This window comes from Myotis lucifugus, unplaced genomic scaffold (genome assembly GCF_000147115.1).
Source record: "Myotis lucifugus unplaced genomic scaffold, Myoluc2.0 scaffold_3, whole genome shotgun sequence".
Lineage (NCBI taxonomy): Eukaryota > Metazoa > Chordata > Mammalia > Chiroptera > Vespertilionidae > Myotis > Myotis lucifugus.
In genome coordinates, this window is record NW_005871051.1 from 26970947 (window position 1) to 26988475 (window position 17529).

The 17529-nt window shown below is 54.1% G+C and overlaps 1 protein-coding gene across 4 annotated transcripts in view; it reads left to right on the top strand.

Moving 5' to 3' along the window:
- ARMC9 (armadillo repeat containing 9) overlaps positions 1-3199 on the top strand; it is a 104669-nt gene extending 101470 nt beyond the window's left edge. For all 4 annotated transcript variants that reach the window (XM_006082633.3, XM_023762312.1, XM_023762311.1 and 1 more), the window contains 2 exons: positions 1007-1206; positions 2333-3199. In XM_006082633.3, coding sequence (XP_006082695.1) covers positions 1007-1206; positions 2333-2355 — 223 coding nt within the window. In that variant the 3' untranslated portion in view covers positions 2356-3199. The remainder of the gene's footprint in view (positions 1-1006; positions 1207-2332) is intronic.
- Positions 3200-17529: the final 14330 nt, after the last annotated feature.

Genomic DNA, 17529 nt, shown 5'->3' on the forward strand with positions numbered 1-17529 from the left:
CTTCTCTAACAGCACGGAGTGACGGTGGCTGTGGGCTGGAGGGAAGGAAGACTCCATTCCAAGGTTGGCCAACAGTCTGCACAGCCGGTCCATCAGGCTGGGACCCAGAGGGCGTCTGGAGAACGTCCGTGTCTTAGGCCCCACTGGGTTCAGATCTTGGCCTCCCCACCTGCTTGTTATGTGTGTGACCTTGGAGCCTCAGTTTCTACATCTGAAAAATGGGGGAGTAATGCCTGCCTCACAGGATCGTTAAAAGTCACCTTCGCAGAGAGGCCGTCCCTGGTCATCCTATCTAAAATTTGCTTTCTCTTGTTCCTATAACAAATTGCCACAAGTGTAGTGACCTGAACACCACGCATTTATTATCTTACAGTTCTGTGGGCTAGAAGCCCGACCCAGGCAGATCCCACGGGGCTGCAATCAGGATGTCCACAGGACACGTTCCTTTCTGCGGTTCTCGCGGAGATTCTCTTTTCTGCCTGTTCTGGCTCCTGTCCGCTCTGGCTCGTGGCCCCTCCTCCACCTGCAGCATCTCCGTCCCTTTCTCCATGGTCATACCTTTTCTCTGACTTCTCTCCCACTTTTATGTACCCCTGTGGTTTTTGGCCCACCCCAAAAATCCAGGGTAACTCCCTGTTTTAAAGTCAGCAGATCAGCAACCTCAATTCCCATTTGTCATGTGACATTCCAGGGATTAGGCCTGGACATCTTTGCTACCATTTTTCTGCCAACCACACCTTCCCTCACACTTCATTGTCTCCCGGGCTCCCCATTCCCCTTCCCCGCTTATCTCCTCCTGAGCATGTATTTCTTTTCTTTATCTCCTCCCCTAGAATGTGAGCTCCAAGGGGACAGGGACTTAAGCCTCTGGGTGCCCTGCTCTACCCACCCCCACCCCATATCCAGGGCACTGCCCGCCTGGCTTCTATGTTCAGAGCGGGAGTCCTTCCTCCTGAGACTCCCTACCAGCAGTAACTTTGACTCTAGCTTGCACATTTCGTTCTAGGGAATTTTCGTCAGCCTTTGCCTGCAAGCCCCGGACCCCCTGTACCCCGGAGATCCTGGACCTGAACCCACCCAAGGCCAAGGCGTCAGCCCTGGCCCCTCAGTTCTCCTCACGTGGCCCCCAGCAGGCCAGCCGGCCTAGCTACACGGCGTCCTCCACGGCGTCCTCCACTGCGTCGTCCTCCACGAGGGGCCTGCAGAGTAAGTCTTCCCCGTGAGGGTCTCCTTTCCCGTGGAGAAGGGCCCTGCCCGCAGGACCTGTTTTGCATTCGTCTCTCCATTTAAGAAACTGCCTTTGGCCCGAGGGGCTCATGCACAAGCTAATGGAGTGAGACCCTCCAGGCCGTGCCTCTCAGAGATCAGATCCCCTCTCTGTGGGGCTTCCTGTGCTCAGCCCTGAAACCCGGACCTGCCTTCTGGTGGGAGGCAGCCAGCCTCCTGGAAGACAGGCCTGTGGAGGGACTGAGGGACTGTCCCTGGGGTCCCCCCTCCTGCCCTGTGCTCGCTGTAAAGACCACTTTTCCCTCTCTCTGCTCCCTCCCAGCCTTGGCCAGTTGACTGCACACACACACACACACACACACACACACACACACACCCCGCAACTCCCCAACTGAGCCTGGACCTTTCTAAAGAGCTTTACTGAAAATAAGGGGAAACAGAAGAGGAGCAGAACAGAAGACTATCAGGCAGCTCAAAGCCAGGCACACTCAGGATACGCTCATTCCTGTGACGGCTCTGCCCCAGCCCTCCCTGCCCCACAGCCTTCCTGACGTGGCCCTGGGCCCTCTGGCCAACTGGGGTTCAGGGGCCACGACTGGGAAGCCTGTCTGCTGGGAACACACAGCAGAGCCCCAGCCCCTCTCCCCACCCGAGGGGCAGGTCAGGCTGCTTCCTCACAGAGGAAGCACCAGCCAATGCTGGGAAGCCCGGCCAGGAGAGGCAGGCAGGCCTCTAACCTGCCCAGCCAGGCTGCACCAGCCAGGAGCCCTGCAAATGTTACGGATGTTACGTGAGAACAACATGTAGCTGATGGGCTGGCCGGTGTGGAGGCTCAGTGAGCAGTGAGATTTATGACCTGTGACCTCAGCAAACACATGAGCGTTTACCAGCAAAACTCACTGAGCCCCCACACCGAGCAGCCCGCAGCCTGCTTCCTGGGAGGAAAGAGTGTGGCCAAGCAAGTCATGCCCCGGCCGCAGAGCAGGTGAGCGGGAGGAAGGCCTCTATTTTGTTTGCACAGAGTCAGTTGAAAGAGGGACTTGTCTGGGACAGAGGGGCTCTGTACGGACTGGTGTTGGCAGCTCGCTCTGGCTTTCTCCTCCAGGCAGCCAATCTCTCAGGAAGTGAGGCTGGTTTCTTCCCAGCTCACCGAGCCCCTGCAGGACCAGCCAGCTTCCCGGCTCCGCCCGCCAGCAGCCGCAGATGACAGATGTGAAGAGACAGTTGTCTATGAGCCACTGTAGCTTGGGGAACTGAGGGGAGGACCGCTCTCCAGCCGGCCCAAAAGCAGGCCTCCCACAGCCCCGTGACCCAGGCTCCTTTTCTGCTCCTGGCTCGGCCAGACGAGGGCTGGGGAGGTCCTGTCGTTGCCCTTCCCTGGTCGTCCTGCTCACACAGAGGAGAGGGCTTCGCAGGCACATCACTGGGTAGACAGCACGAGTCAGATCAGCGAGCAGGTCCACCTCGGAGCTCGTGTGGAGGCGCCTGGGACCCAGCTGGAGCCAGGCCGTGGCCTTGGCAGAAACTGGCTCTCCTCACCCGGACCAACTACAAGGAAACAACAGCGATTTAGACTCAGAGAAATTCATTCCCAAGCTATATGCCTGACCAGCAGACTTGATATTCTCCTCCTCTTCTAAAACCTGGTAAGAATAGGTTTGTTCCCATCTGTGACTCGGAAGGTGGCTGGTCCAGAGCAGCCCTGCTTCTGCACACGTCGTTTGAAGGCTCCAAGGGTTGGCCGGTTGGCCTGTCTCCTTACCTCTAAGACCAGAACCACAACGGTTCCACTAGCAAAGTGACAGGTTCCCACTGGGAAGGCCCTGTGACATCAGAGCTCACATATTAGGACAAAGGAAGGAAATTCCCCTGCAGAGCCAGCAAGGCCGGGTATGGGGAATGGTGCCCAAGCTAAGAGCGGGGTCTGACCTCTCCTAAAATAGAAATATTGAAATAAATTTGTCAGTAGTTAGATGGTGTGTGTGTGTGTGAATGCAATCACATGTTCCCCCCAGGCTCTCCATCTGCCCTGGCCAGGCCCTTTAGTGGGGACATGGTTGTCTCACTGGACGTAAGTAAAGGATAAGCATTGCATTTTTCAGTGACCTTCTGACTCCTCGGGGGGAGAAGACAAGAGGCCAGGTGACCCATGAGGTGACTATAAACTTGTCAGCAGTCGGGACCCTGGGTTAATCTCGTGAGTTCTTGGCAGTGGCACAGGCTGGGCATGATAGAACTTCGGGGTAGTGTGGCTGGCCCCACAGCCACATCTCGAGCCTCTGGAAATGTGTGAACCCCTCTTCCTGGGGAAGAAGCCGTGGAGAACACTCCTGCCTTCTCAGGAATGCCAACCTCCAGGCGTTCTCTGGACTTTTGACTTGACTTGATGAGGCAGAAAGAGAAAACACAAATGCTTATCTCCGGTGTTGTTGATATGAGCAGACGGGAAAAGCCCAGACTGAGTCCTGGAAGTAGAATCACTTTGTGGTGAACTTTTGCACGCAATGGAAAACATCTTTCCCGCTCTCCCCAGTGAATCCACCCGCTCAGATTCCTGGGGTGCCACCGACTGGCACGGCCTTTCCCCGCCTTCCAGTGGGAGCTGCCGACTCCAGCAGCCCCGAGGGAGTGGGAGTCATCCTTTCCGCCCAGTGTCCCCCGGGGGTGAAGGCTGTTGCTCCCCCCCTTCGGATGAGCTAAAGTCTGATTTGTAAATGTCTGGCCATTTCGAGAAAATAAGAGATTGTCTTTTAGAGATGAGGGGAGTATCCTACTCAGGTCAAACTACACTGAGCTCATAGGTGTGGCTGGCTGGTTCTTCTGGGAAAGTAAATAGTGCCCAGCCGCTGAGCCACGCCCGGAGAGTCCTCATGCAGACACACACCTCCCACCAAGGCTGACAGCCAGAGGAGACTGCAAAATATCAGCAACGTACTCCTCAGCATTCAGGAAGGCCGGCTACTGGCCCCTCATGTCTCCTGAGCAGGCATTGATCTCATTTGCTTCATTCAGAGCAGACGGAAATAGCTTCTATTATAATCCTGGGTGAGACTATAACAGGTAGAGATTTGAGATCCAGTCAGATACCAGGGGTCACTCAGCAAATTGGGAAGGATTTAGCCCAAATCAAAATAGCTAAATAAAAAACAAATGCACAGCCGTAACCAGTTTGGCTCAGTGGATAGAGCGTCGGCCTGCGGACTGAAAGGTCCCAGGTTCGATTCCGGTCAAGGGCATGTACCTTGGTTGCGGGCACATCCCCAGTAGGAGGTGTGCAGGAGGCAGCTGATCAATGTTTCTCTCTCTCTCTCTCTCTCTCTCTCTCTCTCTCTCTCTCTCTCCTTTCCTCTCTGTAAAAAATTAATAAAATATATTTTTTAAAAAATAAATAAAAATAAAAAACAAATGCACAAATAAATAAATAAGAATGATACAAAAAAATCCATGACAAAATATTAAACTTTTAAATAAAAACAAGATGTGACCCTGCACCTGTATGACCCTACCTCGTTTTGCCAAACCCTAATCCAAGCCCCAATTCCAATAAAACTTTTATTATAAAAACAGGCAGCCAGCCCACGGCCAGAGTTTACCAATTTGATTTTTTTTTAATAGTGCATTAAAATATTTAACTTGACTGCTGAGTTTGCAGGCACCCCCTTTCATTTTGTGTGCAAGGTGAATGCTCCCCATGCCTCCTGCCCTGCCTGGCTCTGGGGGCTCCTCCTGCTCCCTCCAGTGTGCCGATAGGTGGGGGGCAGGGGGGGGATACCTATCTTCACCTCTTCAGACACCGTCAGTGGTAAGTTGTGCTAGGAGTGATTCCGTTCACTTTTGCACATAAACTACCCCCAAAACTTAGTGGCTAAAAACAACAATTTACCAGCTTTATAACTGTGTGGGTCAGCAGTCGAGCCTGGGCTCAGATCGGCAGTTGGGCTTGGCCGAACCCAGACGTGCCTCTGTGGTCAGAGGACAGGCAAGGGCCTCACTCGTGGCTGGGGTGGCTGTTGGTGGGTCCTGGGTTCTTCTGCATGAGGCCTCTCATCCTCCAGCTAGCTAGCATGGGCTCGTTCCCAGGGCGGTCTCAGAGCCCCACTGCATAAGAGAGGTCAAGCCCAAGTGCTATTCAAGTCTCCACTCACATCATGTTACTGCTCTCCCACTGGCCAAAGCAGGTCACATGACCAAGGCCAAGGTCTGTACAGATGGACAGGATACAGGGAAACTGACAAGACTGGAGCATGACCAAAACAACCTACCACATGGAAGGTGTTCGGAACATACTTCTCGGAACCAAATCTTTCAGGTTGTTTTTCCACTGTGGTATAACCTCCCTACCTTCATTTAGTCCAACTAACATCCCGTGGGGCTGCCCTGAGCTGGGGTGTGGAGTGTTGTGATTTTGCTATATTAATATTTGTTAAGTAGAGTCCTGGGTGAAAGACCGTAGGGGACAGTGGAAGAGAGAAATTAGTTACTCACAGGAAAAGCTGAGGTGGCCAGTTGGATGCTGAAGGCACTGGGGTGAGGGGTCCTAGAGAAGAAAGAGGGGACAAGTTGATGGCATGAGCTCTAAGAAGGGAGGCTGGAGCAAAGGCCAGGGAGCAGTGGTCTGGAGAAGCCCTGGGAGCTGGGGGCCACCAGGCCTTCCCTGGGACCTGGGCAGGAGCAGGTGTGCTGAGCCGGCTGTGGCTGGGCACTACACTTTCTGGTGTTAAACAGCCATTACCAAAACTCAAATTACATAAACTTACAATGAAATTAATTCTATGAAAAACAAAGGTAATAAGTACTCAATTATTTTATCACGTTTACCATTGTTTGTGTCCTGGAGGTCACTTATATCTGCTGTGTGCAGGAGTGTGTAAGGAGGTGCAGTCTGAGGCAGCCAGGGACTGTGCTGGGGATGGTGTGGGCCCAAAGGGTGGCATGGGTAGTGGACCGTCAGCTACTCTGGCAGCCTCTGCCCACATCTGTTTCTACATGTCCGCAGATCTCTGGCGTTGGCCTAAAGTGCCAGCATCATTTCACTTCTGGGTTGTCACCTAACAGGAACTAACTTGCAGCCTTTCTCTCTGGGCTGTGTGATAATGGAGGACCAGATGGTTAATGGAATCTTCCTGGACACCTTCCCACTTGGCACACTGCTGCTCACACTTCTCTCTGTGTGTGGCCCAGAAACACACCAGCCCCACGGGCTGAAGGGTGTGGCACTGCTGCTGGCTGCCGTCACAGCTCTTGCTAGTGACCTACAAGTCCAGAGTGATGACGACCTGGGTTTGCTGGAAACCCTGGTTTATTTGCAGAAGGCCGGGCTGATAAAGTCTGGATATAGTGCCTGAGCCAAAGGCAAGAAGAGTGGGGACAAAGGGGGCTAGAGTCACCTGAAACGAATATAATATTGTAATCAACTGCACGTTCTTTAAAAGGTGCCAGGGCGTGAAGTGGGGACACTATCACCATTCCCAGGTGGCGAAACCAAAATGCTGGCTGCCAGTGGCCACGTCCCAGTCTGCAGGAAGAGAGGCAGGGATGGTGGCCACGCAGTCTCTGGTGGGACCGACGGTGATGCCAGAGTGCCACGGTCATGGTCTCCTGGGGGACCAGACCCGCTCCACAGCCTCAGTCGTGAGGGTCAAGGTCCATGGGAGGATTCTAAGGTCACCATAAGGCAGGAGCAGCAGCAGCAGGCAAACTGAACCAAAAAGTTCCAGGTCATATTGCCATTAAATACAACTTCTCAGAAACTCGGCCTGGCCCAGGGCCAAAATGCAAGAAAGCTTGGTCCCAGAGTGTGAGGCCCCAGGACTATGGCCTGGGCGGGGACAGCGGGCTTGAAATGCCCTGGCTGCCTTTGTGTCCCACGTAGGACCACTCTGGCCTGTCCCCTCTGCACCCTGGAGAGTTTATGGAGCCATAGGCACTGGGACGGAGAGAGGAGCATGAGCCAGGAGGCCCCCTCCCCTCCTCCCTACTTTGACCCTTTGGTCCCTGGGTGAGTCCCTGGTGCCCTCCCTTCTTCCCAAGCTGTCTTCCGGCAGGGGCAGGGGCTGGGCCTCACTCACACACACCCTGGTCGTCTTCTGCTGTTACAGCGTCAAAGCCAGGCCTGGGTGTTTTCTCTCCTTTGTTGATTCTTCAGCATCTTCAATCAGAGGCTCCCCACACTGGCAGTGACCTCCCGTGTTCAGGAGAGAGAGATCCTGGGTCCTACTCTCTAGAATCCTAGATCCCCTGGCTCTAAAATGCCCCCCTGTCCCTTCCTGCCCCTCATCTCATCCCCACACTGACCCACTTCTGTCCAGCCCCTCCTCTCTCATCTATGGGGGCTGCTGCCAATGTTCCAGTGACCAGAAAATCAAGTAGAGAGCAGGGAGAGGCCTCCTGGCCCAGGCCCCTCTCTGTCCTGGTACCTCTGGCTCCATGAACTCTCAGAAGCGAGATGGCATCCTGGGTCTAAGGCCTGCCTCAAGCTAAGACCAAGCTGTGATTCAGAACTCCGAGAGGGCAGGAGGCCCGGGTGCTCCCCACAGGGTCCTGTCCAGGGGGACACATGCTCAAACCTAAATGTGCAGGAGTCATCTGGGCAGGGCAGGGGCCTGGAACCTGCATTTCTTTTTAAAAAAATCCTCATCTGAGGATATATTTTCCATTGATCTTTAGAGAGAGAGTAGAAGGGAGGAAGAAGTGGAGAGAGAGAGAGAGAGAGAGAGAGAGAGAGAGAGAGAGACATTGATGTGAGAGAGATATATTGATTGGTTGCCTCACACACACACCCCAACCGAGGCCACGGATCAAACCTGCAACCGAGGTACATGCCCTTGGGTGGGAATTGAGCCCAAGACCCTTCGGTCTGCAGGCAGATGCTCTAACCACTGAACAACTGGCCAGGGCTGGAATCTGCATTTCTATGAGCGGCCCCATCACATCCTGAGCCCCAGGGCTTTGGGTCTCAATTCAGGGCTCCCTCCTGAGCTCCCCACACTCTGGAGTGCCTCCTGGCTGTGCCTTCCCCACAAACCACAAAGTCCCTCAGGGAGCCTGTGTCACAGCCATCCTTTTGTTGTTCTTTTTAACAGCTTGAGGGAGGCACCACTGACATACAGTGCACTGTATGTGTCTCAGTGTCCATGGTGGTAAAACTTGGTATATGTAGACACCTGTGAAACCATCACCACTAACCGCACAGGGAACAGACACATCACCCCTACATCTGGGACTGGAACCCCCATGTCCTTTGACCCTGCCAACCTTCACAAGATTTGACCAAGCCACCACAGGACACTGTTGCTTCTCCCTGACCCCCAGGCAATGGCTCTCTCCCCAGTGACCTCAGCCCTACGTGGGGGGAGGGAGGGATCCAGTTTGGTGAGGAAGTGCCCCTGAGCCTCTGGAAGAACTGCTTCAAACTTTCGAAGGCTCGGGTCCAAGAGGGCCTGTCCCTCTGTCACCAATTGCTGTCCCCCAGCCTGTTGGGTGGTGGCTGCCCCAATTTCTGGGTGTCTCATCTTCTACCACCTAGGAGAGTAGGCTGTTTGGGAAACAATGAAGGTGTCATAAAAACAATGCATCAGTGGGGAGTCTTTGGTCATGGATGACAAAAACCAACAACAACAAATTATTGGTGCCTGTAACCAAATCAAGGGAAGCAGGGTGGCACCAGTTCTTAGGGCCTATGTTGTCTTTCTAGTGCTGCTGGGACCAGTTACCACAAGCTTAGCAGCTGGAAACAACTCAGATTTGTTCTCTCAGACTTCTGTAGGTCAGACAGCCGAATTGGCTCAGCCAGTTTCTCTGCTCAGAATTTTACAAGGTTCAGCTCAGATGTTGGCCAGCTGCATTCTTATGGGGTGGCCCTGGGAGACTCTGCTTCTACGCTCACTCGGACTGTGGGCAGAACCCAGTTCCTTGTGACTATAGGACCGAGGTCCATGTCCTCGCTGGCAGTCAGCTGGAGGTTGCCCTTAGCTCCAGAGGCCTCCTCTGGTCTCTGGGCCATGAGTGGGTCCCTATACTTTAGAGCCAGTAAAGGCTCATCAAATCCCTCCCAGGCCTGGAATGTCTCCAACTTTCCCTTTTGCTGCATCTCAGCTACTTCCAGCCACAGAGGATTCTCTGCTTTCAAGGGCTCTTGTGATTAGATTGGGGCCCTGGACAATCAGGCTCACCACCCTAGTTTAAGGTCTGTAACCTTAATTACATCTGCACCCCTTTTGGCCACAACCTCTCACAGCCACAGGTCCTAGGGGTGAGGCCGTGCACATGTTTTTGAGACCGGCCCTATTTGGCCAACCACAGGGCCCCTAAGCCAGGCTCCGGCTCTTTCAGTTTCTGTTCTGCTCTGAGTGTTTTGTTCTCTCACTGCAGACAGAGGGGTGCATGTGATACCATGTTTCCCCAGTATATTCAGTCGCACCCTCAAAAGCCCTGTGATCAGAGAGCAAAGGAGTGTCCCTCTCTCAGTTCCTCTTTAAAACTCCCCAGAGCAGAGCCCACCCCCTGACCAGAGCATGCTATCAGGGTGGGTGGGGGCATAAGGCACTGTGACAGGCCCAGCCTGAGACTAGAGAAGAGAGGTGCTGGGTACAAACCCAGAGTCTAGAGAGAGGTGCCCACTTGTGGACCCGTCTCCAGGGCGCCTGCTTCAGCCACCTCATCAAGCTCACTGGAATCCCATGAGGCCCATCATCTTATTAACCTTCTTTACCAAGACCAGGACTCAGCTTCACCACTCACCAGCGGGCTGACCTTTCCCCGGGCCTCAGTTGCCTCCTCCAGAAAATGAGAATAATAAAAATCCTCGCCTGGCCAGGCTACCGAGAGCCTCTGGGGAAGCAGACAGAAAGGTATGTGAGAAGAGTCTCTATGGGACTGAGGAGGCCCTAGACTAGAGCCTGGGAGGGACTTAGGACTCTGAGTCTCACTGGCCCCTGCGGCTCTGTCCCCTCGGTGGTAGCAGCACCATGGCGACAGCTGTCCCTCGGCACTGGTGGGAGCGGGGCTGCCCAGAATGCACCTGGCCAGCCTCCGGGCCATGAAAAGGCAGCCATTCAGGGCTGGCTTGGACAAGAGCCAGGTGACGAGAGACAGGAGCCCTGTGCGCCGCAGAGGAAGGAGGCCTCTGCATGGCCTCCCCGTGGGCCAAGCTGCCAGGCTGGGAGGCCCTGCTGGCTCACCGGGGAGGGGGAGGCACGGGGAAGGAAGACTAAGCTAGTGTTTGAGGCCCAGGGGCTGAAAGGAGGCTGTGTGTGCCCAAGCCAGCCGCCTGGAGGGCGGAGATGTGAGTCACTGGTGGCCTGGGGAGAGGGGGCAGCCCAGCTGTCCGGGACGAGGGGGCACAATGCCCACCCTCATGTGAATGCGTGTCAGTGTGAGTTTGAACGCGTGTTCTGGGGGTGAGGCCGGGGCTTTGCAAATCTGTCTAGGCCGCCCAAGGCTCCCTGAGGTGGGCACACCCAGTCATCTTCTGAATGTGGCCAAGTTCAGACTGCCCTCCTCCCTGCCGGGTCTCCTCCAGGCAGCCAATGCTGGTAATTCATTCCCTGGGCTATTTAAAGACAGGCACCGGCGCCTCCCCTCCCCTGTGATGCCAGGAACGAAGAAAGGCCTGTCCCTGCCCGGGTTGTGCCCAGTGTGGTGGGACCAGTAGAGGAGGGACAGACATGGTGCCAGCCAGGGGAGGGAGCACCTACTCCAGAGGCGGGGACATTGGAGGTGGGTTCTGAAAGATGAGCAGGAGTTCACCCAACTTAGAAGTGGGGAGTGCATTTGAGCAGAAGGAAGCTGGGATCTTGGTGAATGGGAGAAGAAAGCCAAGGTGGCTAGCGTAGGGGTGGGGGTAGATGTGGGTGTGGGGAAGTGCCCGAAGCTCCTGGAAGCAGGGGTGGACACAGGCTCGAGGACCAGGAACAGATCAAAGAGGCCACTCATGGATGCAATAGGGGTCTGCCTGGTCCCGAGCCCATTCCCAAGTTCCCAAGGGCCCACCACGCAGGGTTTCACCAGTAGCAGATGAGCTGGTGGTTGAGAGGAGCCCCTCCCCCCTGGGAAAGGCCGTAGGGGTGTGTGTGTGTGTGTGTGTGTGTGTGTGTGTGTGTGAAGGTGTTTGTCTCTCTGGATGTGTCCGTGTGTGTGAGGAGTATCTGTGTTTCTGGATGTGTCTAGGTGCGCGTGTGCATTTCTCTGGAAATGTGTATTTGTGTGTGTGTGTGTGTGTATGTGTGTGCGCTCGCGCTTCTCACTGGGTGTGCATGTCTCTTGTGCGCATGTGTGTATGACTGTGAGTGTAGGTGTGTATCTCCCTTGAATATGCGTGCTTCTGTGTGAACGTGTCTGGGTGTGTCTGACCTACGTGTGTCTGGGTGTTGTATGTGTCTCTGAATGTGAGCATGTCTGTGTGTATGTCTGTCCCTGGGTGTGTTTAAGTGCCTGGACCTATGTGGCCTATGTCTGTGTCACTTGCACACCTGTGTGGCTCTGTGTGAGTGTGTGTTTGTCTATTCTCTCTCTGTGTCTGTGAGAGAGTGTGTCTGTGTGGATCCAGGACAGCGCTTGGGGAGCGCTCCTTCCACTCCTGCCTAGCTTCTCCACCCAGCTTCCTCCAAGCCCACAGACATGGTTCCCAGGCCTTTGGAACCCTGGCTTCTCTTTTCTGCTGCACAGCTCCAGCCCTGCCCGACTGGCTCCCACACCTCAAAGTCCTGGGTGGAATTGGCTGCCCCAGATCAGCCAGTGGGAACTTAGGCACAGAAAGGGGTCCAGATAGCCCCCCCCCCTCCACTAGCTAGCCTGGGGCTCCTCTCAGCCTGGGGCTCCTTGTCAGGAAAACGTGTGGAGACTTTCCCACACGGCCACTGCTCCTTTCTTCTTCCTTCCAGGGCTCCGTCTCAGAGGGTCTGTGTGGGAGGGTGATTTAAGACTCCAAGAGGCTTGACTGAACAGGAGGACTAGCTGGCATCTCTTCCCTTGCTCTCTTTATTTCCAAATTTTTTAAAAATTGATTTTAAAATCAAGCAGGCAGGGCTCCCCTGCTTCCTCTGAGGCAGAGGTCCTCAAACTTTTCAAACAGGGGGCCAGTTCACTGTCCCTCACACATTCCACACATGTGCACTGCGGGCCCGGGACCAGTCGGCTGCTAAGCAGGACAGGCAGAGGCAGCAAAAACACCCGGTGGGCCTGGGCCGGATAAATGTTTTCGGCGGGCCGCATGTGGCCCGCGGGCTGTAGTTTGAGGACGCCTACTCTGAGGGATCTGCCCCCTTCCAGGCAGATCATGTGGGGCTGCTCCTCCCAGGACCTTGCCCCAACTGTTATTGTTGTAATTAGCTACTTAATATTAATAAAGGCAAGAAAGCAAAGTCAGACATTGTAAGCATGGTCACCTGGGAAGCTTCACCAGGAAGCTACAGCTTCACACAGCATTGTTCCTCTAATGGGATTAGCACCCTCCCCTCTCCCCCTCCCCCTGCAGGTACTGCATTATTGGGGGGAGAAGGCGGAGATAGGCAAATTCACAGTAGAATTCGGGTGGCACAAGGGAGGTGCCTGCCTGTCAGTCCAGCATGGAGAATAATGGATTGGGTAGAGGGTGCACCCCATCAGAAGTGTGAAATCTTGGAAAGTTCATTGGTTAGTTTGAAGAAGCTCCTGGTTAAACCCCCAAAGAGCCCAGCTACGTGGCTTAGTGGTTTAGCATCAACCTATGAACCAGAAGGTCATGGTTCAATTCCCGGTCATGGCATATGCCCGGGTTGCAGGCTTATCTCCAGCATGGAGTATGCAGGAGGCAGCTGATCAATGGTTCTCTCTCATCATTGATGTTTCTCTTTCTCTCTCCCTTCCTCTCTGAAATCAATAAAATAATAATTTTTTTAATTCTTCAGTTTCCTCTCTCATGCCCTCTCTTGCTCTGTGACCCTAACTTGCCCATTCGTGGATTCACGTGTTCTCACTCCACAGCCATGTGGCCTTAGCAGCCGCATGACCCATGGCCATGCGGACTCCACATGCAGGCGCTGGACTAGACTGCACTTTAATATGGAGCAGAGACGATGGGCAGCGGCTTTTATTCTGGCCCTGCTGAAGACACGTTTGGACTTTTTCCATGGCGGGAGGGAGGGAAATGGAACATTGGAAACCCAGGAGTTTATTTCCACTGAATAAATATTACTCTTCCTCCCATGCAAGTCTCAGGAAATTCTTTTCCTCACAGCATTGCAAGAATTACACTTCCACCGATAACACAACCACAGTAGGAGACACATGACTCAGGCCTGGCCAATCACACTACCCCAATCCCCCTAGACATGATCATTGGCCCAGGTCTGGGCATGAGACTAAAGCAAGACCAATAAGAGTCCTTCCCTGGAATTTTATATATGGAGGTTGGGAAGGGGGAAAACCCCTTTCTTCTGGGGTCCTCAAGATAGAGTGATAAACACCGGAGGCCATCTGCAAGCCTGCCTTTCTCCTAGTCCTCATGGAAGAAGCCTGTGGGTTCAGGAGAGAGGCAAGAGGTGGGTGAACTGCCCTGGCTGGTGTGGCTCAGTCGGTTAGAGCATTGTCCCCTGCACCAAAAGGTGGTGGGTTCAATTCCCAGTCAAGGCACATACCCTAGTTTCAGGTTTGATCCCCGGTCAGGGCAACCAATTGATGTTTCTCACATCAATGCAATGCTTCTCTCTCTCTCCCTTTCTCTCTCTAAGATCAATTAAAAGAAATATCCTCATGTGAGGATTGAAAAAAATTGTTTTTAAAAAATTTATTTGTTTTAAACAAATAAACAGGTAGGTGAACTGTACAGGGAGGTGGGTTGTGGGGAGAGGACAGGAGAGAGCAAGGGACCGGGGCTTCCCATCATACAAGCAAATAAATTCCTTTGCTTGAGCTGCTTTGAGTTGGGTTTCTGTCACTCACACCCAGAGACACCAGGACACCCTGCCTCAGCCGCAGGCCTGGGTCTCCAGGATGTACAGGAATGCCCTGACACGTCTCGTTGTCCCACTCTTTAAGCACCTAGACGCCTCTGCTTCCTCAGCTGCCACTTGCTTCACTAGGAAAAGTGAATTCCTCAACTCTCCCCCTCTCTGCCTCCAATTTCCTCCAGAGCTGCCTCCCCATTCTGTCGTCCCTCTCCCAGGCTCACAGGAGGAAGTGTCCCTCTGCTGGCCCTTGCCCATGGCTGACCGAGGGAGCTGGAATTGGAGGGCACGGTGCCAGTCTTTCCCAAACCTGCCTGTACATCAGAATCATCCGGGAAACTGGAAAAATACAATTTCCCAGGTTCCAACAGACTCTCCGCAGGCAGCCCTGCAATTTTTATTTTGAAATATCCTACTGGTTAGGGCAATGTCACCTTCTTGGTTGCTGGGTCAGTCTTGGCTCGATCAGGATTTGCCCACAGAAGAGCACTTGGGATCTCTGCCAATAGGGTGTATCAGTTGTGTTGCTCATATGCAAATCCTGAAAGGAGACTCTTAACTTCCCCCCAGTCTCTCACCCCTTGTGATGGGGGCTTCTCTTTGACCCAATCTGCCATTGGGTGAGGGCACCTCCCAGACTTCAAACCAGACCACCTATGCTTTGAAAACCCTGTCCTCCCTGCCCCCCAGCTCTTCCCCCTCCCCGCACCTCTCTGCTAGCTCCTTCTTGGCCCTTTTCTCTTCCTCCTTTGTGTGCTGCTTCCCCCCCCCCCAACCCCACCACCTTACTCCTTCCTTCTCCCCTCCACTGTGCCTGGGCAGTCCCTCCCAGGGGGCCCTGCAGAAAGGGTCAGGTTCTCTGCAGTGGATATGGGTGGCCTCCAAGGACCAGAGGGAGGTGGAAATGCTAGGCCGCACCCCACACCTCCTTGCCACATGGTATATTACAGTGAAATCAATGCTCCCCTACTTATAGCACCTATTAGCAAGAAGCACAAAACAGACCTCCCACCACTGCCCAGGAGCCCTGGGGAGCCCCACTCTCTGTCCCAAAAGCGTCTCACTGGGCGAATTCAAGGACATAGTCCAAAGCTGGCTAACCCTCCAATCAGATCATTGAATGGGGTGTCCTGGACCAACTGGGGAGAGTCCTGGGCCCAGGGCACTGCTCTGCAGAGTTGCTCAGGCTCGGGCAGAGGGGCCTGTACAGTGTTTCTTGCCTGGCACACATCTTCAAGGACATGCTTATCACTAAAGAGAGGTGGCTTCTGACACTCCGGTGCCAGTTGACGGACCCTCTGGTGCAAGTGTAGCCCACCCACTGGAAGCACTGGTCATGGCTGCCCTGGAGTGCAGGCTGCTGCTCAGGGCAGCTCTCCACCGAGGCCACTGCCCAGCACCACTGAGCACCAGCCTCTGCGGATGGCAGTCTCTCTCCAAGGTGCCAGGGCTCCTCACACCCAGCTTTCTGGTTCTCTCTCCCCCAAGTCAGCCCCACATTGTCTGGTTAAGGAATGACTAAGAGCAACCTCTGGCCCATCAGATGTCTCCCCACACCCAAGGGCAAGGCAGGTCCTTGGTCCCAGGTGAACTTCATTATAATTGCATCAAACCAGCAGGGTCTGGATTGCCCCAACTGGTTCTGGAGAATGGGTGGTGGCTGATAAAGAGATGGGGAGGAGGGAGAGGGAAAGGGGGTTGAGAAGGGAAAGTAAAGTGCAAAAGAGGTGTAGAGAAGAGAGGAAGGAGGAGGAGAGGGAGGGGGCAGGGGAAAGAGAGGGAGGAGGAGCTTCTTGGGCTTCTCCAACATCAGGCCTCCCTGCCTCGAAGGCAGAATCTCAACCTGAGGGGATCAGAGGACCCAGAGACACCTACTCCACCACCACCACCCTCTGGGACTTCTGCCTCCTGCCCAACTAGCTTCTCCCATCCCCACCCTCCCTCCTTGGCTATAGACCAGACCACCCCCTATCCCCACCCTACCCCCTACACCCCCAGATCTCCTGGTTCTGTAGCTTCCATCTGCCTTCAGTCCCGACTCAGCCGCCCACGTCCGGACCTTTCCCTGAGGCCCGGGAAAGGTCAGCCCGCTGGTGAGTGGTGAAGCTGAGTCCTGGTCTTGGTAAAGAAGGTTAATAAGATGATGGGCCTCATGGGATTCCAGTGAGCTTGATGAGGTGGCTGAAGCAGGCGCCCTGGAGACAGGTCCACAAGTGGGCACCTCTCTCTAGACTCTGGGTTTGTACCCAGCACCTCTCTTCTCTAGTCTCAGGCTGGGCCTGTCACAGTGCCTTATGCGCCCACCCACCCTGACAGCATGCTCTGGTCAGGGGGTGGGCTCTGCTCTGGGGAGTTTTAAAGAGGAACTGAGAGAGGGACACTCCTTTGCTCTCTGATCACAGGGCTTTTGAGGGTGCGACTGAATATACTGGGGAAACATGGTATCACATGCACCCCTCTGTATGCAGTGAGAACAAAACACTCAGAGCAGAACAGGCACAGTGGGGTTGTGGGGCGGGACAGTTTCCATCTACAGACTGATCTCCCCCTTCCCATTGGCCCTGCTCAACCACCCGAGCTGCGGTTTGAGACACTCAGCAGGAATCTGCTAGGGCTCTGCCCAAAAGGAGCCGCTGGTCAGACTGACTGAAAGTTGCCTGGGCCTAGCCCTGTCGCACATCCTCCACCCACAACCCTGTCAGGGGCTAATTAACTGTCATCCACTCCCCAGTCTGAGTTCCAGCTGGGCACAGATGAAATGAACCCATGATGACACACTGTTCCTCTCAATGAACCCGAGTCCACCGACAAACACCCAGTTGACCTTGGGCGACTCCCCCCATCACCACCTCCCTGAGCCCTGCTGGGTTCTTTGGCCTTGTGGGTTGGGTTATTAATATTAACAATAATAATATTAACAGCAGCCAGCCTGCCGCGATGCCACCACGTAGGAGACGCTGATCTGCGTATCTCACGTAACTGGTGCTCACAGGGAATTGAACCTCAAGGGGACAGGCCACCAGCCCCTAGTGCAGTGATGGCGAACCTTTTGAGCTCGGCGTGTCGGCATTTTGAAAAACCCTAACTTAACTCTGGTGCCGTGTCACATATAGAAATTTTTTGATATTTGCAACCATAGTAAAACAAAGATTTATATTTTTGATATTTATTTTATATATTTAAATGCCATTTAACAAAGAAAAACCAACCAAAAAAATGAGTTCGCGTGTCACCTCTGACACGCGTGTCATAGGTTCGCCATCACTGCCTTAGTGAGAGCCAAAAAGTACAGAGCTCTCCCCTCTGGTCCCCAAACCTGGGCTCAAAATCCCTTCCCAGGGAATAGCTGTGTCTGCCCCTCACCAGGACCTGAGAAGAC